Below are 25,033 nucleotides of genomic sequence, written 5' to 3'. Positions count from 1 at the left end.
TGAAACGTAGTTTAATTTCTACTGACTCCTCCTTCCTTTTCTGTCACAGTCATCCATTGCGGACAGGGTTTTGTCAGCACTATACCTACTTTAATTCGTAAAGAAGCGATTTGAATTATATAATGGGACTTTATCTCATCACCTGCTGAAACACAGGTTTTTTGATTTCTTATAATTTCCTCTTTGGTGAACACTGGACGTTTCACATGAACCGTGGTTAGCAATGGGCCTCCATGGATGTACCTTGTTTCAGGTTTTGCTGCTTCTTTGTTTATGGGATTTATCTTCCGGTCAGATTGCTTATTCTGTGTCAGAGGAGGTGAACAAGGGAACCGTTGTTGGGAATATAGCAAAGGATCTCAATCTCAATGTTCAGGAACTGGAGTCCCGTATGTTTCAAATATCCGGATCCAACAAGAAGTACTTTGAGGTAAATCTAAAGACTGGTATTCTGTTTGTGAATGAGAGAATCGACCGGGAGGAGCTCTGCTCCAATACTCCAAAATGCTCAATTTATTTAGAGGCCATTGCTCACAGCCCTGTGAGGCTTTACCGTGTTGAAATAATGATTGTAGATGTCAATGACAATTCACCATCATTTCCGCTAAAAGAACACATTTTTAATATAACTGAAGTGTCAACTGCAGGAGAGAGATTCTCTCTTCCGCTGGCCAGTGACCCTGATGTTGACAGCAATACAGTGAAAACCTACAAGCTGAGCCCAAATCAACACTTCTCTCTGGATGTACAAAGCGGTGGAGAGCAGAGTGTGTCGGCGGAGTTGGTGTTGCAGAAAGCTTTAGACCGAGAGAAACAGGCTGTGATCAAATTTACATTGACTGCTGTTGATGGAGGAAAACCTCCCAGATCTGGGACTTTACAGATAATAGTGAATGTTATGGATTTCAATGACAATACTCCAGTTTTTATGAAACCACTCTACAAAGTAAAGGTCAAAGAGAATGTTTCGTTTGGTACCGATTTGATTACTCTCTCTGCAACGGATTTAGACGAGGGTCTAAATAGAGACATTGTATATTCTATCATTGGTCACGGAAATAGCAAAGTAAACGAAATATTTTTGATTGATGCCGATACCGGGGATCTTAAAGTGAAAGGTGCTCTTGATTATGAAGAAACCCCCGCTGTTGAGTTGCGTGTCCAAGCAAAAGATAAAGGCCAACCTGCAAAAAGTACGCAATGTAAAGTTTTAATCGAAGTTATTGATATGAATGACAATGTTCCAGAAATATCCGTGACTCCAGTTATGGACATTGTTAAAGAGGACACTAAGCCTGGTGCTGCTATTGCTTTGATTACTGTCTCTGATAAAGATGGCGGTAAAAACGGATTAGTACATTGTCACATTTCAGAATCACTTCCTTTCAGATTAGAATCCTCCTACAACAACTATTATTCGTTAGTAGTGGACGGACCACTGGACAGGGAGATAGCTTCTCGATACAATGTCACTATTACTGCGACAGATGAGGGGACCCCTCCTCTCTCTAGTACGAGTGTTATTACTGTACACATTTCTGATGTTAATGACAACCCACCTCGCTTCGCAGAGCCTGTTATTAATGTGTATTTAAAGGAGAATAGTCCTGTGGGAGTTCTGGTAGTTAGTGTAAATGCGCATGATTCAGATGAAAAGGATAACGCTCATGTATCATATTCTCTTTTAGAAAAAAACGGTGATAATACATCGCCCTCCACAATGCTCAACATAAACTCTTTAACAGGTGAAATATACAGTTTGCAGTCATTCAGTTACGAGGAGGTGAAAGCGTTACATTTCCAAGTTCAGGCCACAGACTCTGGTATTCCTCCACTAAGCAGCAACGTGACTGTGAACGTTTTTATCCTGGATGAGAATGACAACAGTCCTGTTATTCTCCCGCCCTATTCTGACCACGGCTCCGTTAATTCTGAGAACATTCCTTATTCTGCTGAAGCGGGCTACTATGTGGCCAAGATCAGGGCTGTAGACGCCGACTCTGGTTATAATGCGCTACTGTCTTATCACATAACTGAACCGAAGGGGACCAATCTCTTCAGAATTGGAACCAGCAACGGAGAAATAAGGACAAAGAGACGCATGAGTGATAATGACTTAAAAACTCACCCGTTGGTCATTGTAGTATCTGACAGTGGGGAACCCTCCCTGTCTGTGACAGTGTCTATTGATGTTGTGGTTGTTGAAAGTGCAGGTGACATGCAGACAACTTTCAGACAGCTGCCTGTAAACGAGGATATGTTTTCAGATTTAAACCTTTATCTGCTTATTGCCATCATCTCAATATCTGTGATATTCCTACTGAGTCTTATCAGTTTGATTGCTGTAAAATGCCACAGGACAGATGGCAGTTTCAGCAGGTACAGCGCCCCAATGATCACCACACATCCTGACGGGAGCTGGTCTTACTCCAAATCTACTCAGCAGTATGACGTGTGTTTTAGCTCCGACACAATGAAGAGTGACGTAGTAGTGTTCCCCACGGCGTATCCACCTGCTGATGCGGAGCTGATCAGTATTAACGGAGGAGACACTTTTAATAGGACGAGAACTCTGCCCAACACTGACAAGGTAAGAAAACAGCCATAAATATTTTACAAACAAATAGATGTTTGGAAAGAAGCCTTCATCTAAAGCAATTTCACTAAATGTGTATGCCTGTTTTTTCGCTAATAAACTATTTGCACACTGACTTTCTAGAGTAGCATTTGTTAAACAATAAAAGTCGAACCTCCTTCTATCAAATCCGTTTCGACTGTGTTCAGCACCTCAATGGTGGACAGCGGCACCGCTTGATAACTGGTCTCTATTGGATTGCACTGCAGTAAAATCATATAGAGGAAAGACCAGTTCACGGAATACGAGGAAATGCACTTACTCTTTCACTTGGATTCTAGAGTTGGCTATAATTAGACGATGTCCATTTCCAATGTGCTTATTTCAGATAGGAATTAAGCAAGTCACACGTGTCTTATATGCTTGCTTACTGAAGCAACAGTAGGGCTATACGTTGGGTCTATAGGCTACGATGGAATATGTTTTACTCTCTCTCGAATCTGAGTTATTTCACCCAAACATTCTTCTTAAATAGTATATTGTTAAGCTATGTAGAACAGTTGCTTTTTCGGGGAAGTGTGTGCTATGTCCAGAGACGTATGGCAATAGCTTGTCTTACGTATTTATGCGTTTCATTTTAGACTCCCTGACCGAGGTTTTCATAATTCCTATTTTATTCATGTTTTGTAATGGGCCTTGTGTCTCTGAAACAGGCGCGTAGGCTATTCGGATTTGTGTCGGCTACTTGTTTTGCGGTAGTAGCCTCGTAGGCTTACCGTGGTTCGCATCAAATTCGCTTTTAGCAATGATGCATTGCTTATGGTTCTCATTGAGTTATCGTGTCAATACCCCACTTGTTAGCACAAGATGTCGCTGTAGACCGTGATTATGAAATTGAGTTTAATTTCTACCGACTCCTCCTTCCTTGTCTGTTACAACCATTGCGGGCAGGGTTTTGTCAGTGCTATACATAAGTTAATTCGTAAAGGAACGATTTGAATTGTATAATGGAACTTGCTCTCATCTCCTGTTGAAACATTTATTTTTTATTTTTATCATTTCCTATTTTGTGAACACTGGACGTTTCATGTGAAGGGTGGATAGCAATGGGCCTCCATGGATGTATCTTGTTTCGGATTTTGCTGCTTCTTTGTTTATGGGATTTATCTTCCGGTCAGATTGCTTATTCTGTGTCCGAGGAGGTGAACAAGGGAACCGTTGTTGGAAATATAGCAAAGGATCTCAATCTCAATGTTCAGGAACTGGAGTCCCGTATGTTTCAGATTGTATCTGGATCCAACAAGAAATATTTTGAGGTAAATCTAAAGACTGGTATTCTGTTTGTGAATGAGAGAATCGACCACGAGGAACTGTGCACGAATTCCCAGAAATGCTCCATATATGTAGAAGCCATTGCTCACAACCCTGTGAGACTCTACCGTGTTGAAATAACAATTTTAGATATAAATGACAATTCGCCATTATTTCCGCTAAAAGAACACATTTTGAATATAACTGAATTGTCCATTCCAGGAGAGAGATTCTCTCTTCCGCTGGCCAGTGACCCTGATGTTGATAGCAATACAGTGAAAACCTACAAGCTGAGCCCAAACCAACACTTCTCTCTTGATGTACAAAGCGGTGGAGAGCAGACTGTGTCTGCTGAGTTAGTGTTACAGAAAGCTTTAGACCGAGAGAAACAGGCATTGATTAAACTTACATTGACTGCTGTTGATGGAGGAAAACCTCCCAGATCAGGGACTTTACAGATACTAGTGAACGTAATGGATGCCAACGATAATGCCCCGGTTTTTATCAAATCTCTTTATAAAGTGAAGATAGAGGAGAACATATCAGTTGGAACACATGTTATTACTCTCTCCGCAAATGATTTAGATGAAGGTCTAAATAGAGAAATTATATACTCAATAATCAAACACGGAAATAGCAAAGTTACAGATATGTTCTCAATTGATGCAGACACCGGGGCTCTTTCAGTGACAGGACCTCTTGATTATGAAGAAACCCCTGCTCTTGAGATACGTGTGCAAGCAAAAGATAAAGGCCAGCCTCCAAAAAGTACGCAATGTAAAGTATTATTAGAAGTTATTGATAATAATGACAATGCGCCAGAGATATCAGTGACGCCGCTTATGGACACAGTGAAAGAGAACAGTGAACGTGGTGCTGCTATTGCGTTGATTACTGTCAATGACAAAGATGGCGGTAAAAACGGATTGGTACATTGTCACATTTCAGAATCAATTCCTTTCAGGTTAGAATCCTCCTACAAGAACTATTATTCGTTAGTAGTCGACGGACCATTGGACAGGGAGATAGCTTCTCGATACAATGTCACTATTACTGCGACAGATGAGGGGACCCCGCCTCTCTCTAGTGCGAGTGTTATTACTGTACACATTTCTGATGTTAATGACAACCCACCTCGCTTCCCAGAGCCTGGTATTAATGTGTATTTAAATGAGAATAGTCCTGTGGGAGTTCTGGTAGTTAGTGTAAATGCGCATGATTCAGATGAAAAGGACAACGCTCATGTATCATATTCTCTATTAGAAAAAAGCGTTGATAGTAGGCTTACATCACCCTCCTCAAAAGTCAACATAAACTCTGTAACAGGTGAAATATACAGTTTGCAGTCATTTAATTACGAGGAGGTGAAAGCATTCCATTTCCAAGTTCAGGCCACAGACTCTGGTGTTCCTCCACTAACCAGCAACGTGACTGTGAACGTTTTTATCCTGGATGAGAATGACAACAGTCCTGTTATTCTCCCGCCCTATTCTGACCACGGCTCCGTTAATTCTGAGAACATTCCCTATTCTGCTGAAGCGGGCTACTTTGTGGCCAAGATCAGGGCTGTAGACGCCGACTCTGGTTATAATGCGCTGCTGTCTTATCACATAACTGAACCGAAGGGGACCAATCTATTCAGAATTGGAACCAGCAACGGAGAAATAAGGACTAAGAGACGCATGAGTGACAATGACTTAAAAACTCACCCGTTGGTCATTCTTGTGTCGGATAATGGAGAATCGTCCCTGTCTGCGACTGTGTCTATTGATGTTGTGGTTATTGAAAGTGCAGGTGACATGCAGACAACTTTCAGACAGGCTGTAAAGGAGGAGAGTTTTTCAGATTTAAACCTCTATCTGCTCATTGCCATTGCGTCAGTATCAGTGATCTTTCTACTGAGTCTTATCAGTTTGATCGCTGTAAAATGCCACAGGACAGACGGCAGTTTCAGCAGGTACAGCGCCCCAATGATCACCACACACCCTGACGGGAGCTGGTCTTACTCCAAATCTACTCAGCAGTATGACGTGTGTTTTAGCTCCGACACAATGAAGAGTGACGTAGTGGTTTTCCCGACATCATTTCCACCTGCTGATGCGGAGCTGATCAGTATTAACGGAGGAGACACTTTAAATAGGACGAGAACTCTTCCCAACACTGACAAGGTAAGAAAAACAGCCATTTCAAATGCACTTACGAATAGCAAATGTTTGGATATCAGCCTATACTATGGAAATTCGTTCGTGCCACTTTATTTTAAGCTTTTTCTGATAATCAGGCTTTATTTCCTTTTAATAATCAATCCACAATCTATCAATCGGTTCGAGACGTATTCGTACAATCAATTTCTTACCACTCTCTAAAACAAACCACTCAATTAGTATGTGTATTGATAAACTATGTGCACACTGGCACTGTAGATTAGCACGACTTCATCAAATCCGTTTTGTCTGGTTCATCAATCGACAGCGACACCACGAGATACAGTACAGCCAGCAAATATTCACCCCCTGGATTTTTCCACATTTTGTTGTGTTACAACTTGACTTTAAAACAGATTTAGGGTCAGGGTTAGGGTTACGGTTAAGCTCAGATCACTTATTGTAATGACCAGCTCATAACTGGCAATACCAGGAAATGCACTTACTCCTTCTATTATTTGAGGATAGTCTTCTCAACCATGTTAATCTCCAATTTCCTCATCGGAGGGAATTAATCAGGTAAGGATTGCTTATGAAAGCAACACTACGAGTTTTGTCTATATTATAGAATATGATTTACTTTCTTTTGAGGCCATATGTTATTACTTTTTTTTATTATCATGGTTGTGATGTGGTTGTAGCCATGAGACGAAGGTGCTAAATCAAACCGAATCATCTTCTTAAACAGCACATCACATTGTTATGCCATGTAGAACGTTGGATTTTTCTAGGGATGTTTATGTGCATAAGCTTTCGGTGGTGTTAGAAATGATGCTTTGGTTCTGTTTCTCATTTGGGTCAATATCATGTCCACTAGTAAGCACAAGATGTCGCTGTAGACCGCGGTTACGAAAATACAATATATTTTTCACGGACTCCTCCTTCATTGTCTTGCGCTGGCATCCATTGCGCGTAGGGTTTTGTCAGTGCTATACCGACTAAACATTCCGTAAGGAACGTCTGTAATGGTGTAAGGGAAGTTGATCTCATCGCCTGCTGAAATACAGCATATGTTTTTTCATCATTTCATCTTTGTTAACATTGGACGTTTCACATGAACCGTGGATAGCAATGGGCCTCCATGGATGTATTTTGTTTCGGATTTTGCTGCTTCTTTGTTTATGGCATTTATCTTCCGGTCAGATTGCTTATTCTGTGTCAGAGGAGGTGAACAAGGGAACCGTTGTTGGGAATATAGCAAAGGATCTACATCTCAATGTTCAGGAACTGGAGTCCCGTATGTTTCAAATTGTATCTGGATCCAACAAGAAATATTTCGAGGTAAATCTAAAAACAGGTGCTCTGTTTGTGAGTGAGAGAATTGACCGAGAGGAGCTATGTGTGACAAGCAAGAAATGTTCCTTAAATCTAGAGGCTCTTGCACACAACCCTCATAGTCTTTATAGAATTGAAATAAATATATTAGACATCAATGACAACTCGCCATCATTCTCAGAGAAAACACTTACATTGAATATAACAGAGAATGCCATTGCAGGAGAGACATTCTATTTGCCCATTTCAAAGGATCTGGATTCTGGCAGTAACTCTGTGAACACGTACAAGCTGAGCCCAAATGAACACTTCTCTCTCGAAGTACAGAGTGGTGGAGATCAGAGTGTGTCTGCTGAGTTGGTGCTACAGAAATCTTTAGACCGAGAGAAACAGGCTGTGATTGATCTTATACTAACTGCTGTTGATGGAGGAAAACCTCCCATGACTGGGTCGTTGCAGATCACCGTAAATGTGATTGATGTTAATGACAATATTCCCGTTTTCAGCAAGCCTCTTTATAAAGTTAAGGTGAATGAGAATGCCCCGTTGGGTACAAAGGTAATTGCTCTTTCTGCAACGGATTTCGATGAGGGGGTAAATAGTGAAATACGATATTCTCTTGTCGGACGAGGAGCTGAAAATGGAGCTAATGTATTTGTTATTGTCCCTGAGACAGGTGTAATTGAGGTAAATGGACTTATTGATCATGAAGAAAATGCAGCGATTGAATTGAGAGTCCGGGCAAAAGACAACGGTCATCAACCAAAGAGTGCACTTTGTAAAGTTTTAGTTGAAGTCGTTGACGAGAATGATAACGCTCCTGAAATATCAGTGACGTCACTCATTGACACTGTTCGGGAGGACGTGAAAACAGGCACCGCTGTTGCCTTAGTCACAGTTACTGATAAAGATGGTGGTAAAAATGGAATAGTGCAATGTAACATTGCTGCCTCGGTTCCTTTCAAGTTGCAGCCTTCATATAAGAATTACTACTCTCTATTAGTAGATGGTCCACTGGACAGAGAGCTCGTTTCACTTTATAACGTCACCATCATCGCTACAGATGAAGGGACTCCACCTCTCTCCAGCACCAGTGTTATTACCGTTCAAGTTTCTGATGTGAATGACAACGCGCCTCACTTTTCAGAAACAGTTTTTAACGCGTATTTAAAAGAGAATAGTCCCGTTGGAGATCGTCTTGCCAGTGTGACTGCGCATGATTCAGACATAAATGAAAATGCTCAAACGACCTATTCATTGCTAGTAATGAAGAATGGTTTACCCTTGTCTGCAATGATAAACATAAACTCTTTAACTGGGGAAATATACAGCATGCAATCATTCAACTATGAGGAGGTGAAACAATTCAAGTTCCGAGTTCAGGCCACAGACTCTGGTGTTCCTCCACTAACCAGCAACGTGACTGTGAACGTTTTTATCCTGGATGAGAATGACAACAGTCCTGTTATTCTCCCGCCGTATTCTGACCACGGCTCCGTTAATTCTGAGAACATTCCATATTCTGCTGAAGCGGGCTACTTTGTGGCCAAGATCAGGGCTGTAGACGCCGACTCGGGTTATAACGCGCTGCTGTCTTATCACATAACTGAACCGAAGGGAACCAATCTCTTCAGAATTGGAACCAGCAATGGAGAAATAAGGACTAAGAGACGCATGAGTGACAATGACTTAAAAACTCACCCGTTGGCCATTCTGGTGTCTGACAATGGAGAACCTTCCCTGTCTGCGACTGTGTCTATTGATGTTGTGGTTGTTGAAAGTACAGGTGACATGCAGACAACCTTTAGACAACTGCCTGTGAAGGAGGATATGTTTTCAGATTTAAACCTTTATCTGCTTATTGCTATCATCTCAATATCTGTGATATTTCTACTGAGTCTTATCAGTTTGATCGCTGTAAAATGCCACAGGACAGACGGCAGTTTCAGCAGGTACAGCGCCCCAATGATCACCACACACCCTGACGGGAGCTGGTCTTACTCCAAATCTACTCAGCAGTATGACGTGTGTTTTAGCTCCGACACAATGAAGAGTGACGTAGTGGTTTTCCCGACATCATTTCCACCTGCTGATGCGGAGCTGATCAGTATTAACGGAGGAGACACTTTTAATAGGACGAGAACTCTTCCCAACACTGACAAGGTAAGAAAAGTAGCCATAACAAGTTTACTAACAAATGTATGCTTGGAAATCATCCTATGCTATATGGGAGTTCTTTGTGCCACTTTCTTTAAAGCTTTTACTGATAACTTGTACTAATCAATCCACTCGCTGTCATTATAGTCTTATTCGTACAATCAATTTAAAACTCACTTTGTGATTGTGCTTTTTTCATAAACTTTTTGCACACTCTGACTTTGTAGATGATAGCACTTGAGTTAAAAACACATGTCGAGCATCCTCCTATCAAATTTGTTTCGTCTATGTTCAGCACCTCAACAGTGGACAGCGACACTGTGGTCTCTATTGGATTGCACTGTTAAACTCAGATCATATTGGAAAGACCACTGGCAATAAATGGAAGATCAGTTCATAACTGGCAATACCAGGAAATTAACAGAATGTCCTTGGAATGGACAGTATAGGCTATTATCATGTCAATTTCCAATTTCCTTCTTCTCCAAGGGGAAATAAGGAATTTGACCAAAGGGATATTAATATGCTGGCTTACGAAAGCAACAGTAGGCCTATGTGTTTCATAAACATTCGAATATGACTCACTCTCTCTCGAATCTATTTGGTATTTAAACCAAACATTCTTCTTAAGCAGCTACCACATTGTTAGGCTGAAGATGGGGTCTAAAAACTATCGTCTTTTCAGGGATGTGTGTGCATTTTCCAACGGACTTCCAACGTTCAGAGACGTATATGGCAATAGTTTGTCTCTTGCCATTCGTTAGATTTTATCCCCTCTGCCCAAGGTTTTTGGAGGCTTATTCATATCATATTTTGTAATGGACCCTATGTCTGAAAAAGGCTCGTAGCCTCTTAGGAGTTGTATGCTACTTGTTTTGTGGTAGACCCTTAGACTTACCGTTATTCAAATTGGTTTGCATCGTGTTTCGGAATAATGTGTTGGTTATTTTTCACATTGGGTGAATGTCATGTACACTAGTAAGCACAAGCTGTCGCTGTAGACCGTGGTCATGAAACTGTGATTTATTTTTTGAGGACTCCTCCTTTCTTGTAGCACGGGCATCCATTGCGGCCAAGGTTTTGTCAGTGCTATACCTACTTTAATTCGTTAAGGAACGTTTGATATTTGGTGAGGGGACTTTATCTCATTGCCTAAATATATGTTTTTTCGTGAATTTATCCTCGGTGAACATTGGACGTATTACATGATCCGTGCATAGCAATGGGCCTCCCTGGATGTATCTTGCGGATATTTCTGCTTTTTTGTTTGTGGGATTTATCATCTGCACAGATTGCCTATTCTGTGTCAGAGGAGGTGAACAAGGGAACCGCTTTTGGGAATTTAGCAAAGGATCTTAATCTGAATGTGCATGAACTGGAGTCCCGTCTTTTTCAAATTGTATCCGAATCAAGCAAGAAATATTTTGAGGTAAATCTGAAAACTGGCATACTATTCGTGAATGAAAGAATCGACCGAGAGGAGCTATGTTTGAAGAGTAAACGATGTTCTCTAAACCTAGAGGCCATAGCTCACAATCCTCTCAATCTTTACCGAATAGAGATAAATGTTCAGGACATTAATGATAACGCACCATCTTTCCAAGTTGAAACTCTATCCTTGAATATTACTGAAAATGTGCTCTCTGGAGACAGATTCGCTTTGCCTGCTGCTGAGGATGCGGATGTTGGTAGCAACTCAGTGAAAACCTACAAGCTGAGCCCAAACGAACACTTTTCTTTGGATGTGCAGAGCGATGGAGAGCAGAGTGTGTCTGCGGAGTTAGTGCTTCAGAAAGCTTTAGACCGAGAGAAACAGACTGTAATAAAGCTCACACTGACTGCTGTTGATGGAGGAAAACCTCCCAGATCTGGGACGCTACAAATAGTGGTGAATGTTATGGATGTTAATGACAATACGCCTATTTTTACCAAACCTCTTTATAAAGTTCGCATATATGAAAACGTTGCATTTGGGACTCATGTGCTCACAATGAATGCAACTGATTCAGATGAAGGGATGAACGGTCATGTTGTATACTCGCTGTCTGAGCATGGAAATACGAACGCGATGGACATGTTTGTTATTAATCCTGAGACTGGTGAAATTACTGTGAAAGGTAATATTGACTATGAGGATAACTCTGCATTTGAGATGAGGATCCACGCCAGGGACAATGGTCTCCCTCCTCGCAGCGGGCAATGCAAAGTTTTAGTTGAAGTTTTAGATGCGAATGACAATGGACCTGCTATATCGGTGACGTCACTTATGGACATGGTGAGTGAGGAAGCCAAAACCGGAACAGCTGTTGCTTTGATAATGATTTCTGATAAAGATGGAGGTAAAAACGGAATCGCTCATGGTGAGGCTCACGGAAAAGGTCCTTTCAAGCTTCAGTCCTCCTATAAGAATTACTACTCTTTAGTAACAGATGGGCCCCTGGACAGAGAGATTGCTTCTCAATACAATGTAACAATCATTGCAACAGATGAAGGGACCCCACCTCTCAGCAGTACCAGTATCATTACTGTACACATTTCTGATGTTAATGACAATGTTCCACACTTTCCAGAACTTGTGGTCAATGTATATCTAAAGGAGAATAGTCCAGTGGGAGATTTAATGGCGACAGTGACTGCACAAGATCCTGATATGAACAAAAATGCAGAGATAGCATATTCATTATCAGAGGGCAATCATTATGCTGTACCTTTATCCACCATGATGAATATAAACTCAATAACAGGTGAAATATACAGTATGCAGTCTTTTAATTACGAAGAAGTGAAGACTTTAACATTTGACGTTCAGGCCACAGACTCTGGCGTTCCTCCACTAAGCAGCATCGTGACTGTGAACGTTTTTATCCTAGATGAAAATGACAACAGTCCTGTTATTCTCCCACCCTATTCTGACCATGGCGCCGTTAATTCTGATAACATTCCCTATTCTGCTGAAGCGGGGTACTTTGTGGCCAAGATCAGGGCTGTAGACGCCGACTCTGGTTATAACGCGCTGCTGTCTTATCACATCTCTGAACCGAAGGGGACCAATCTCTTCAGAATTGGAACCAGCAATGGAGAAATAAGGACAAAGAGACGCATGAGTGATAATGACTTAAAAACTCACCCGTTGGTCATTCTGGTGTCTGACAATGGAGAACCTTCCCTGTCTGCGACTGTGTCGATAGATGTTGTGGTTGTTGAAAGTACAGGTGACATGCAGACAACTTTCAGACAGGCTGTAAAGGAGGAGAGTTTTTCAGATTTAAACCTCTATCTGCTCATTGCCATTGCATCAGTATCAGTGATCTTTCTACTGAGTCTTATCAGTTTGATCGCTGTAAAGTGCCACAGGACAGACGGCAGTTTCAGCAGGTACAGCGCCCCAATGATCACCACACACCCTGACGGGAGCTGGTCTTACTCCAAATCTACTCAGCAGTATGACGTGTGTTTTAGCTCCGACACAATGAAGAGTGATGTAGTAGTTTTCCCAACATCATTTCCACCTGCTGATGCAGAGCTGATCAGTATTAACGGAGGGGACACTTTTAATAGGTCAAGAACGATTCCTAAAACTGATAAGGTAAGGCACCTTCAATTCAATCATTCTTATTTTTCCTCGAGTGATCAATTGTTTGTGGACAGTATAACAGAGCTGAATATGAACATCAACATTTCATCTTAACTTGTATTCAGGATGAGGAATCCATTGTTATTTCTTCAGGACATCAGGACACTTCTGGTGGACAGGTAACAATATATTTTGCTGTTGAGTAGATTAAGTTAGTTTTTCGAGAACAGCACACAATGTAGGATTTCAGCAATACCGGGGTGGACAGTGACACGAGGAGGTGGCTTTGTTCTCTTTGAAGTTTTAGTTGCGGCTCCAGTATTCTACGGTTCCAGGTAACATTGGTTCATACACAGTTCGTGAATGTTTATAACATATTTAGATTAATTTGCAAGACTGATTGTAATATTTTGCTTTCGTGCTGGGTTTTTTTCTTTGCTAAATAGGCAGCCTAGATGCATTGCAAGTTTCAAGTTCTAGCAAACAGTCTACCGACTATGCCGTGTAGGCTACTTTGTTAAAAACGCACGTCCCTGTTTCAGATAAAAAGCAGAAGCACACGGTGTCGCTGCAGACCATGAGTAAAAATAATCTCGTCTCTTAAACCGGGCCCCCTCCCAGTTACTCGGCTATATCCCGCACCCAGTCCGTATTTAATCACGGCAGCCTCGTCACTGCATTTTTGGCTTTGAATAATTTGAAATTAGATCATTGATAACAATTATTTAAGAATACAATCATCGATGTGTGGTAGAGAGAATTAAGCCGTGGATCGCAATGGGCCTCCCCGACCACGGATGGGTCTTTATTCTGACTCTTCTTTGTTTATTGGATTCATCTTTCGGTCAGGTATCTTATTCTGTCTCAGAGGAGGCGAATAAGGGAACCGTTGTTGGGAATATAGCAAAGGATCTACACCTCAATGTTCAAGAACTGGAATCCCGTATGTTTCAGATAGTATCCGGATCAAATAAGAAGTATTTTGAAGTGAACCGCAAAACAGGTAATCTTTTTGTGAGTGAGAGAATTGACCGAGAGGAGCTATGTGTGACAAGCAAAAGATGTGCGTTAAATGTGGAGGCCCTAGCAAACAACCCTCATAGTCTTTATAGAATTGAGATAGACATCTTGGATATCAATGACAATGCGCCAGCTTTCTCAGTTAATACGTTAACACTAAATATTACAGAGATTGTAGCCATTGTAGGAGACAAATTCCTCCTGCCCGTTGCCAAAGATCCGGATGTGGGCAGTAACACAGTGAAAACCTACAAACTGAGCACGAATGAATACTTCTCTTTGGATGTACAGAGCGGCGGAGAGCAGAGTGTGTCTGCTGAGTTGGTGCTACAGAAACCTTTAGACCGAGAGAAACAGTCTGTGATTAAGCTTATACTAACTGCTGTTGATGGAGGCAAGCCTACTAGGTCCGGAACTTTACAGATCACAGTAAATGTTATGGACATTAATGACAATAATCCAGTTTTCACCAAGATTCTTTATAAAGTTAAAGTGATGGAGAATGCCCTGGTGGGTACAAAGGTAATTTCCCTTTCTGCAACGGATTTGGATGAAGGAGTAAATGGTGAAATAACATATTCTATGGTCGGACAAGGAGCTGAAAATGGAGTTCACGGATTCGCTATTGTACCTGAAACAGGTGTGATTGAGGTAAAGGGACATATCGACCATGAAGAAAATGCTGCGATTGAATTGAGAGTCCAAGCTAAAGATAAGGGTCTTCCGCCCAGGAGTACACATTGCAAAGTTTTAGTTGAAGTCGTTGATGAGAATGATAACGCTCCTGAAATATCAGTGACGTCACTCATTGACACTGTTCGGGAGGACGTGAAAACAGGCACCGCTGTTGCCTTAGTCACAGTTACTGATAAAGACGGAGGTAAAAATGGAATAGTGCAGTGTAACATTGCTGCCTCGGTTCCTTTCAAGTTGCAGCCTTCATATAAGAATTACTACTCTCTATTAGTAGATGGTCCACTGGACAGAGAGCTCACTTCACTTTATAACGTCACCATCATCGCTACAGATGAAGGGACTCCACCTCTCTCCAGCACCAGTGTTATTACCGTTCATGTTTCTGATGTAAATGACAACGCGCCTCACTTTTCAGAACCAGTTTTTAATGCGTATTTAAAGGAGAATAGTCCCGTCGGAGATCGTATTGCCAGTGTGACTGCACATGATTCAGACATAAATGAAAATGCTCAAACGTCTTATTCACTCCTAGAAATTAAGAATGGTTTAACCTTGTCTGCAATGGTAAACATCAACTCTTTAACTGGGGAAATATACAGCATACAATCATTCAACTATGAAGAGGTGAAACAGTTACAGTTCCAAGTTCAGGCCACAGACTCAGGTGTTCCTCCACTAAGCAACAACGTGACTGTGAACGTTTTTATCCTGGATGAGAATGACAACAGTCCTGTTATTCTCCCGCCCTATTCTGACCACGGCTCCGTTAATTCTGAGAACATTCCCTATTCTGCTGAAGCGGGCTACTTTGTGGCCAAGATCAGGGCTGTAGACGCCGATTCTGGTTATAACGCACTGTTGTCTTATCACATAACTGAACCGAAGGGGACCAATCTATTCAGAATTGGAACCAGCAGCGGAGAAATAAGGACTAAAAGACGCATGAGTGACAATGATTTAAAAACTCACCCGTTGATCATTCTGGTGTCGGATAATGGAGAATCGTCCCTGTCTGCGACTGTGTCTATTGATGTTGTGGTTGTTGAAAGTACAGGTGACATGCAGACAACCTTTAGACAACTGCCTGTGAAGGAGGATATGTTTTCAGATTTAAACCTTTATCTGCTTATTGCTATCATCTCAATATCTGTGATATTTCTACTGAGTCTTATCAGTTTGATAGCTGTAAAATGCCACAGGACAGACGGCAGTTTCAGCAGGTACAGCGCCCCAATGATCACCACACACCCTGACGGGAGCTGGTCTTACTCCAAATCTACTCAGCAGTATGACGTGTGTTTTAGCTCCGACACAATGAAGAGTGACGTAGTGGTTTTCCCGACATCATTTCCACCTGCTGATGCAGAGCTGATCAGTATTAACGGAGGAGACACTTTTAATAGGACGAGAACTCTGCCCAACACTGACAAGGTAAGACAAGCAGCTATTTAAAGTGTATTAACGAATAGACATTTTTGGGAAATCAACCTTTACTATTGGAGTTCTTTCGTGTCACTTTCTTTTAAGCTTTTACTGATTACCAGGCTTTATTTCCTTTTTAACGTCCACTCCCTGTCATTCACTGCTAATGTTATTCGTCGTTTATTCGTCACTTATTATGTCACTTATTTAACCCATGTGCTAATCTGCAATGTCAATTGTCAATTGCAATGTCCACATATAAAAAAGAAAAAAAGTATATAATCAAATCCGTTTCGTCTGTTCAGCACCACAATTATGGACACCGATATCGCGACATAACTGTGGTCTCCTTTGGATTGCACTGCAGTTATATCAGATCGTATATTAGAAATACCAGTTAATTACTGGCAATACACTTACTCCTTCTCTTGGCTTGGAGAATAGGTTAGTCGCCCATGTCCATTTCGAATGTCTGAGGGAATTAAGCAAGTAAGGATGTGCTTGCTTACAAAAGCAACAGTGCAACAGTTTTAGTTTTGTCTCTTTCGTCGAATATGATTAATTTCTCTCGAATCTATTCGTTTTTTAACCCAAACATTATTCATAAACAGCTACCACATTGTTGCTTTTTCAGGGACTTTTGTGCATATGCCGAGCGATTTTCGCCCGTATTCAGATATTCAGCTACAGACTTGTCTCTTACTGTAGGTCATGCTTTAGACATTTTCCACCATCCCAATGATTTCGAAATTCATAATCTACTGATGTTTTGTAATAGCCCCTTGTCTGAAACCGTCCCCTAGGCTTTTGACATTTGTATGGTAGGCTACTTGTGTTCTTATATTCGTTGGCTTAGTTTATTCAATCTGGTTCGGTGGTTTTAGGAAGGATGCATTGGTTCTGTTTTTCATCGGAACATTATCATGCCCACTAGTAAGCACATGATGTCGCTGTAGACCGTGGTTATGAAACAGTTTTTTATTTTTTATATCTACGGACTCCTCCTTCCATGTCTGTCACAGGCATCCATTGCGGGCAGGGTTTTGTCAGCACTGTACCTACTTTAATTCGTAAAGAAACGTTTCGAATGCTATAAGGGGAATTGATCTCACTGCCTGCGGAAAAATAAGCCTTTTTTTATTTTCTTCTTTGTTGAACACTGGACTTTTTATGTGAACCGTGGACAGCAATGGGCCTCAATGGATGTATGTTGTGTCGGATTTTGCTGCTTCTTTGTTTATGGGATTTATCTTGCGGTCAGATTGCTTATTCTGTATCAGAGGAGGTGAACAAGGGAACCGTTGTTGGGAATATAGCAAGGGATCTACATCTCAATGTTCAGGAACTGGAGTCCCGTATGTTTCAGATTGTATCTGGATCCAACAAGAAATATTTCGAGGTAAATCTAAAAACAGGTGCACTGTTTGTGAGTGAGAGAATTGACCGAGAGGAGCTATGTGTGACAAGCAAGAAATGTTCCTTAAATCTAGAGGCTCTTGCACACAACCCTCATAGTCTTTATCGAATTGAGATAGATATCTTAGACATCAATGACAACTCGCCATCATTCTCAGTGAGTACACTCACATTGAATATTACAGAGATTGCCATTGTAGGGGAGACATTCTATTTGCCTCTTTCAAAGGATCTTGATTCTGGCAGTAATTCTGTGAAAACCTACAAGCTAAGCCCAAATGAATACTTCTCTCTGGACGTACAAGTCAATGGAGAGCAGAGTGTGTCTGCGGAGTTAGTGCTTCAGAAAGCTTTAGACCGAGAGAAACAGGCTGTTATGAATCTTATATTAACTGCTGTTGATGGAGGAAAACCTATTCGGTCCGGGACTTTACAAATAACAGTGAATGTTATGGACATTAATGACAATAACCCCGTTTTCAGCAAGCCTCTTTATAAAGTTAAAGTGAAGGAGAATGCCCTGGTGGGTACAAAGGTAATTGCTCTTTCTGCAACGGATTTGGATGAAGGAATAAATGGGGAAATAACATATTCTTTGGTTGGACATGGAGCTGAAAATGGAGCTCATGTTTTCGCTATCGTTCCTGAAACAGGTTTGATTGAGGTAAAGGGACTTATTGACCATGAAGAAAATGCTGCGATTGAATTGAGAGTACGTGCAAAAGACAACGGCCATCCACCAAAGAGTACATTGTGCAAAGTTTTAGTTGAAGTCGTTGATGAGAATGATAACGCTCCTGAAATATCAGTGACGTCACTCATTGACACTGTTCGGGAGGACGTGAAAACAGGCACCGCTGTTGCCTTAGTCACAGTTACTGATAAAGATGGTGGTAAAAATGGAATAGTGCAGTGTAACATTGCTGCCTCGGTTCCTTTCAAGTTGCAGCCTTCATATAAGAATTACTACTCTCTATTAGTAGATGGTCCACTGGACAGAGAGCTCGTTTCACTTTATAACGTCACCATCATCGCTACAGATGAAGGGACTCCACCTCTCTCCAGCACCAGTGTTGTTACCGTTCATGTTTCTGATGTGAATGACAACGCGCCTCACTTTTCAGAACCAGTTTTTAATGAGTATTTAAAGGAGAATAGTCCCGTCGGAGATCGTATTGCCAGTGTGACTGCGCATGATTCAGACATAAATGAAAATGCTCAAACGTCTTATTCACTCCTAGAAATTAAGAACGGTTTACCCTTGTCTGCAATGATAAACATCAACTCTTTAACTGGGGAAATATACAGCATACAATCATTCAACTATGAAGAGGTGAAACAGTTACAGTTCCAAGTTCAGGCCACAGACTCTGGCGTTCCTCCACTAACCAGCAACGTGACTGTGAACGTTTTTATCCTGGATGAGAATGACAACAGTCCTGTTATTCTCCCGCCCTATTCTGACCACGGCTCCGTTAATTCTGAGAACATTCCCTATTCTTCTGAAGCGGGCTACTTTGTGGCCAAGATCAGGGCTGTAGACGCCGACTCTGGTTATAATGCGCTGCTGTCTTATCACATCTCTGAACCGAAGGGGACCAATCTCTTCAGAATTGGAACCAGCAACGGAGAAATAAGGACTAAGAGACGCATGAGTGACAATGACTTAAAAACTCACCCGTTGGTTATTCTGGTGTCTGACAATGGAGAATCGTCCCTGTCTGCGACTGTGTCTATTGATGTTGTGGTTGTTGAAAGTACAGGTGACATGCAGACAACCTTTAGACAACTGCCTGTGAAGGAGGATATGTTTTCAGATTTAAACCTTTATCTGCTTATTGCTATCATCTCAATATCTGTGATATTTCTACTGAGTCTTATCAGTTTGATAGCTGTAAAATGCCACAGGACAGACGGCAGTTTCAGCAGGTACAGCGCCCCAATGATCACCACACACCCTGACGGGAGCTGGTCTTACTCCAAATCTACTCAGCAGTATGACGTGTGTTTTAGCTCCGACACAATGAAGAGTGACGTAGTGGTTTTCCCGACATCATTTCCTCCAGCTGATGCGGAGCTGATCAGTATTAACGGAGGAGACACTTTAAATAGGACGATAACTCTGCCCAACACTGACAAGGTAAGACAAGCTGCCATTTAAAGTGTATTAACGAATAGACATTTTTGGGAAATCAGCCTTTACTACTGGAGTTCGTTCATGTCACTTTCTTTTAAGCTTTTACTGATAACCAGGCTTTATTTCCTTTCTAAAGTCCTCTCCCTGTCATTCACTGCTAATGCTATTCGTAGTTTATTCGTCACTTATTATGTCACTTATTTAACCCATGTGCTAACCTGCAATGTCAATGTCCAAATATAAAAAAGAAAAAAAGTATATATTATCAAATCCGTTTCGTCTGTTCAGCACCACAACTATGGACACCGATATCACGACACAACTGTGGTCTCCTTTGGATTGCACTGCAGTAATATCAGATCATATACTAGAAATACCAGTTAATTACTGGCAATACACTTACTCCTTCTCTTGTCTTGGAGAATAGGTTAGTCGCCCATGTCCATTTCGAATGTCTGAGGGAATTAAGCAAGTAAGGATGTGCTTGCTTACAAAAGCAACAGTGCAACAGTTTTAGTTTTGTCTCTTTCGTCGAATATGATTAATTTCTCTGGAATCTATTAGTTTTTTAACCCAAACATTATTCATAAACAGCTACCCAGTTGTTGCTTTTTCAGGGACTTTTCGATTTTCGCCCGTATTCAGATATACAGCTTCAGGCTTGTCTCTTACTGTAGGTCATGCTTTAGACATTTTCCACCATCCCAATGATTTAGAAATTAATATTCTACTGATGTTTTGTAATAGCCCCTTGTCTGAAACAGCCCATTAGGCTTTTGACATTTGTATGCTAGGCTACTTGTGTTCTTATATTTGGTGGCTTAGTTTATTCAATCTGGTTCGGTGGTTTTAGGAAGGATGCATTGGTTGTTTTTCATCGGAATAATTATCATGCCCACTAGTAAGCGCAAGATGTCGCTGTAGACCGTGGTTATGAAACAGTTTTTATTATATTTCAACGGACTCCTCCTTCCATGTCTGTCACAGGCATCCATTGCGGGCAGGGTTTTGTCAGCACTATACCTACTTTCATTCGTAAGGAAACGTTTTGAACGATATAAGGAGAATTTATCTCATTGCCTCCTGAAATATATGCCTTTTTTAATTTCTTCTTTGTTGAACACTGGACGCTTCATGTGAACCGTGGACAGCAATGGGCCTCCATGGATGTATTTTGTTTCGGATTTTGCTGCTGCTTTGTTTATGGGATTTATCTTCCAGTCAGATTGCTTATTCTGTGTCAGAGGAAGTGATCAAGGGAACCGTTATTGGGAATATAGCAAAGGATCTACATCTCAATGTTCAGGAACTGGAGTCCCGTATGTTTCAGATTGTGACTGGATCCAACAAGAAATATTTCGAGGTAAATCTTAAAACAGGTGCTCTGTTTGTGAGTGAGAGAATTGACCGGGAGGAGCTATGTGTGACAAGCAAGAAATGTTCCTTAAATTTAGAGGCTCTTGCACACAACCCTCATAGTCTTTATAGAATCGAAATAAATATATTAGACATCAATGACAACTCGCCATCTTTCTCAGTGAAAACACTTACACTGAATATAACAGAGCATGCCATTGCAGGAGAAACATTCTACTTGCCTATTTCAAAGGATCTGGATTCTGGCAGTAACTCTATAAAAACGTACAAGCTGAGCCCAAATGAACACTTCTCTCTCGAAGTTCAGAGTGGTGGAGATCAGAGTGTGTCTGCTGAGTTGGTGCTACAGAAATCTTTAGACCGAGAGAAACAGGCTGTGATTGATCTTATACTGACTGCTGTTGATGGAGGAAAACCTCCCAGGACTGGGACGTTGCAGATCACTGTAAATGTGATTGATGTTAATGACAATAATCCCGTTTTCACCAAGCCTCTTTACAAAGTTAAGGTGAATGAGAATGCCCCGGTGGGTACAAAGATAATTGCCCTTTCTGCAACGGATTTCGATGAAGGAGTAAATAGTGAAATACGATATTCTCTAGTCGGACAAGGAGCTGAAAATGGAGCTAATGTATTTGCTATTGTCCCTGAGACAGGTGTGATTGAGGTAAATGGACCTATTAATCATGAAGAAAATGCAGCGATTGAGTTGAGAGTCCAAGCTAAAGATAAGGGTCTTCCGCCCAGGATTTCACATTGCAAAGTTTTAGTTGAAGTCGTTGATGAGAATGATAACGCTCCTGAAATATCAGTGACGTCACTCATTGACACTGTTCGGGAGGACATGAAAACAGGCACCGCTGTTGCCTTAGTCACAGTTACTGATAAAGATGGTGGTAAAAATGGAATAGTGCATTGTAACATTGCTGCCTCGGTCCCTTTCAAGTTGCAGCCTTCATATAATAATTACTACTCTCTGTTAGTAGATGGTCCACTGGACAGAGAGCTCGCTTCACTTTATAACGTCACCATCATCGCTACAGATGAAGGGACTCCACCTCTCTCCAGCACCAGTGTTATTACCGTTCATGTTTCTGATGTGAATGACAACGCGCCTCACTTTTCAGAACCAGTTTTTAACGTACATTTAAAGGAGAATAGTCCCGTTGGAGATCTTATTGCCAGTGTGACTGCGCATGATTCAGACATAAATGAAAATGCTCAAACGTCTTATTCACTCCTAGAAATTAAGAACGGTTTACCCTTGTCTGCAATGATAAACATCAACTCTTTAACTGGGGAAATATACAGCATACAATCATTCAACTATGAAGAGGTGAAACAGTTACAGTTCCAAGTTCAGGCCACAGACTCTGGCGTTCCTCCACTAAGCAGCAACGTGACTGTGAACGTTTTCATCCTGGATGAGAATGACAACAGTCCTGTTATTCTTCCGCCATATTCTGACCACGGCTCCGTTAATTCTGAGAACATTCCCTATTCTGCTGAAGCGGGCTACTTTGTGGCCAAGATTAGGGCTGTAGACGCCGACTCTGGTTATAACGCGCTGCTGTCTTATCACATAACTGAACCGAAAGGGACCAATCTCTTCAGAATTGGAACCAGCAACGGAGAAATAAGGACTAAAAGACGCATGAGTGACAATGACTTAAAAACTCACCCGTTGATCATTCTGGTGTCTGATAATGGAGAACCGTCCTTGTCTGCGACTGTGTCTATTGATGTTGTGGTTGTTGAAAGTACAGGTGACATGCAGACAACCTTTAGACAACTGCCTGTGAAGGAGGATATGTTTTCAGATTTAAACCTTTATCTGCTTATTGCTATCATCTCAATATCTGTGATATTTCTACTGAGTCTTATCAGTTTGATAGCTGTAAAATGCCACAGGACAGACGGCAGTTTCAGCAGGTACAGCGCCCCAATGATCACCACACACCCTGACGGGAGCTGGTCTTACTCCAAATCTACTCAGCAGTATGACGTGTGTTTTAGCTCCGACACAATGAAGAGTGACGTAGTGGTTTTCCCGACATCATTTCCACCTGCTGATGCGGAGCTCATCAGTATTAACGGAGGAGACACTTTTAATAGGACGAGAACTCTGCCCAACATTGACAAGGTAAGACAAGCAGCCATAAAACGTTTATTTACGAATATATATATGTGTGTGTGTATATATATATATATATATATATATATTTATATATATATACAGTATATGCTTTGGAAATCAGGCTGTACTACTGGAGTTCGTTCGTGTCATTTTCTTTCAATCTTTTACTGTTAAATAGGCTGTATTTTCTTTTAATAATCATCCACTCCCTATCATTGGGTTCGAATCTTGTTCGTCCAATCAATTTTCGACCACTCTCTAAAACAAAACCACTCACTTTGTATGTGTATTAATAAACTATTTGTAGACTGGCTTTGTAGATTAGCACGACTTTGGTGAAAGTCAAGACTCCTTATCAAATCCGTTTCGTCTTGTTCAGCACCTATCACTGGACAGCGACACCGCGAGACAACGGTGGTCTCCATTGGATTGCACTGCAGTAAACAAAAAGATCACATTGTAAATTCCATCTCATAATTGGCAATAATTGGCAATACCAGGAAATGCTTCTTCTATTATTTTGGAGAGTCGGGTTGTCGGCTATGTTCATGTTCAATTTCGTCATCGGAGGGAATTAAACAAGGATGTTTCCATGCTTGTGTAGCAAAGCAACAGTGCAACAGAACGAGCGGTGTCTATATTGTCGAATATAATTTTCTTTCTCTCGAATCTATTATTTATACGCTGGTAAAGTGGAACATCACTGCATATACATAAAACAAGCGCGCAGCGGTGGAACACTGACATCATAATGTTGACATGTGGCTGTCAAACTTGATCCCAGCGGATCATTCTAGAAACGGAGGCAGGGTTAGATACTGCGCAGCTTAGAAGATTTATTTTCAAAAATCCTTTTTCAGCTGTATTAACAAGTTGCAACCTTAGCTACGTTACTTGTAACAGCAAACATATCTCGAATATCAAATACACATATTTTATCACGCTCAAAATAGCAAAAATATATGTATTTACTAGTCTCTTATTGAGCTTCCAATGCAAATGCTATGTTTGACCGAGACAGCTTCGTTGTCATGGTATTATTTGATAATTTTGCAATTACTTTACCAGATTACTAAACCTAAACATTGAACAGCTATCACATTGTTATGCGATGTAGAACGTTGATTTTATGAGGGATCTGTATGTACCTATTCGGATTTGTATTCTACTTGTGTTGTAGTAGTAGGCTTATCGTTATTCAAACTTGTTCGGTGGTGTTCAGAATGATTCATTGGTTAAATTTCTTATATGGTCGATATCATGTCCACTCGTAAGCACAAGGTGTCGCTGTAGACCGTGGTTATGAAACTATAACATCATTTTCACGGACTCCTCCTTCATTGTCTGACTCTGGCATCCATTGCGGGCAGGGTTTTGTCTGTGATATACCGACTTGAAATCAGAAAGGAACGTTTGCAATGATATACGGGGACTATATCTCATTGCCTACTGAAACATATGTTTTTAAATAATTTCCTATTTTGTGAACACTGGACGTTTCACGTGAACCGTGGATAGCAATGGGCCCCCATGGATGTATCTTGTTTCGGATTTTGCTGCTTCTTTGTTTATGGGATTTATCTTCCGGTCAGATTGCTTATTCTGTGTCAGAGGAGGTGAATAAGGGAACCGTTATTGGGAATATAGCAAAGGATCTACATCTCAATGTTCAGGAACTGGAGTCCCGTATGTTTCAGATTGTATCTGGATCCAACAAGAAATATTTCGAGGT

General features: G+C 41.1%; 3 protein-coding genes across 3 annotated transcripts; all 3 read left to right on the top strand.

Annotated features, from left to right (window-relative positions):
- Nucleotides 1–391: 391 nt before the first annotated feature.
- LOC310801259 (protocadherin alpha-2-like) lies at nt 392–6,314 on the top strand (the record flags this gene model as incomplete). The annotated part of the gene is made up of 3 exons (XM_083665254.1): nt 392–763; nt 4,228–6,097; nt 6,310–6,314. 3 exons carry the CDS (start codon nt 392–394, stop codon nt 6,312–6,314), a joined length of 2,247 nt encoding a protein of 748 aa, XP_083521380.1.
- A 2,383-nt stretch (nt 6,315–8,697) lies between these two features.
- On the top strand, nt 8,698–16,622 carry LOC310801258 (protocadherin alpha-13-like; the record flags this gene model as incomplete). The annotated part of the gene is made up of 4 exons (XM_083665253.1): nt 8,698–9,151; nt 11,172–11,290; nt 14,423–16,243; nt 16,602–16,622. 4 exons carry the CDS (start codon nt 8,698–8,700, stop codon nt 16,620–16,622), a joined length of 2,415 nt encoding a protein of 804 aa, XP_083521379.1.
- Nucleotides 16,623–17,423: 801 nt separating this feature from the next.
- Nucleotides 17,424–19,811, top strand: LOC310801257 (protocadherin alpha-2-like; the record flags this gene model as incomplete). Its single annotated transcript, XM_083665252.1, has 1 exon — nt 17,424–19,811. One exon carries the CDS (start codon nt 17,424–17,426, stop codon nt 19,809–19,811), a length of 2,388 nt encoding a protein of 795 aa, XP_083521378.1.
- Nucleotides 19,812–25,033: the final 5,222 nt, after the last annotated feature.

The sequence above is a fragment of the Argentina silus genome (genome assembly GCF_951799395.1).
Source record: "Argentina silus genome assembly, chromosome: 2".
Classification (NCBI taxonomy): domain Eukaryota; kingdom Metazoa; phylum Chordata; class Actinopteri; order Argentiniformes; family Argentinidae; genus Argentina; species Argentina silus.
This window is presented reverse-complemented; position numbering and strand designations above follow the sequence as displayed.